The sequence below is a fragment of the Octopus bimaculoides genome, chromosome 14 (assembly GCF_001194135.2).
Source record: "Octopus bimaculoides isolate UCB-OBI-ISO-001 chromosome 14, ASM119413v2, whole genome shotgun sequence".
Lineage (NCBI taxonomy): Eukaryota > Metazoa > Mollusca > Cephalopoda > Octopoda > Octopodidae > Octopus > Octopus bimaculoides.
Window position 1 is genome coordinate 25,476,994 of NC_068994.1, and position 952 is coordinate 25,477,945.

Here is a 952-nt window from a genome sequence, read left to right on the forward strand (position 1 = left end):
TCAACTTGTTGAATTTATTTCTGTATATTAATGAAACTGTATTTTTTTATGTGTAATAGTCAAAAAAATATAATCTATATCTTCAACATACATGCACGTAATAAACGCTCATTCAGCGTCTTGCCATGTATGCATCATAACATTTACGCAGCCTAAACTAAACTAAACTAAACTAAGAGTTATGCTTAATGATAAATACTTATAATTAAGTTATAAGTAACGAAATTATCATTATAGCTTTTAATTAATAAACAATAATATTCGTTATAACTTACGAATGAAAACATTATAAATAAAGATATAGTATATCTCACATTTCAACGACCTGTTGTTGTGATAAACAACCAACATATAAAAACTGGTGTCCGACCTGTTATACACATAAAAGAAGCAAGAAATATGTGTGGCACTAGCAATACCAAACATGAAGTCTGCAATGATACATCATCACATCATCATCAGTGGAAAGAAAATTTTTAATGAAAGGAAAAAGTTAGACATAAAAATAGATATGGTATAACACTGCATGTTGGAATACTCACCAGCAGACACCACCAGTTCTGTGGCATGGAGATAATGTTTCTTGGCCATGTAACCTTCCAGCTTTTCAGGAACATCTTTGATCTGTTCACTAGTTGATGCAGAGCAGAGTTGAAATAGAAGAATACATTTTATACTGACTAATATTTTAGAACATATATGTGTACATATGTATGTATATCATCATCATCATCATCATCATCGTTTAACGGCCGCTTTCCATGCTAGCATGGGTTGGACGATTTGACTGAGGACTGGTGAAACCGGATGGCAACACCAGGCTCCAGTCTAATTTGGCAGAGTTTCTACAGCTGGATGCCCTTCCTAAAGCCAGCCACTCAGAGAGTGTAGTGGGTGCTTTTACGTGTCACCCGCACGAAAACGGCCACGCTCGAAATGGTGTCTTTTATGT

At 34.8% G+C, this 952-nt stretch overlaps 1 protein-coding gene across 2 annotated transcripts in view; it reads right to left on the bottom strand.

The window, feature by feature from the left end:
* Positions 1–952, bottom strand: part of LOC106879926 (exocyst complex component 4) — a 268,982-nt gene that overhangs the window by 240,911 nt on the left and 27,119 nt on the right. For both annotated transcript variants that reach the window (XR_008265483.1, XM_052972782.1), the window contains exon 5: positions 543–631. Coding sequence is in view for 1 of the 2 variants with exons in the window: in XM_052972782.1 (XP_052828742.1) it covers positions 543–631 (89 nt within the window). In the remaining variant the exon portion in view is untranslated. The remainder of the gene's footprint in view (positions 1–542; positions 632–952) is intronic.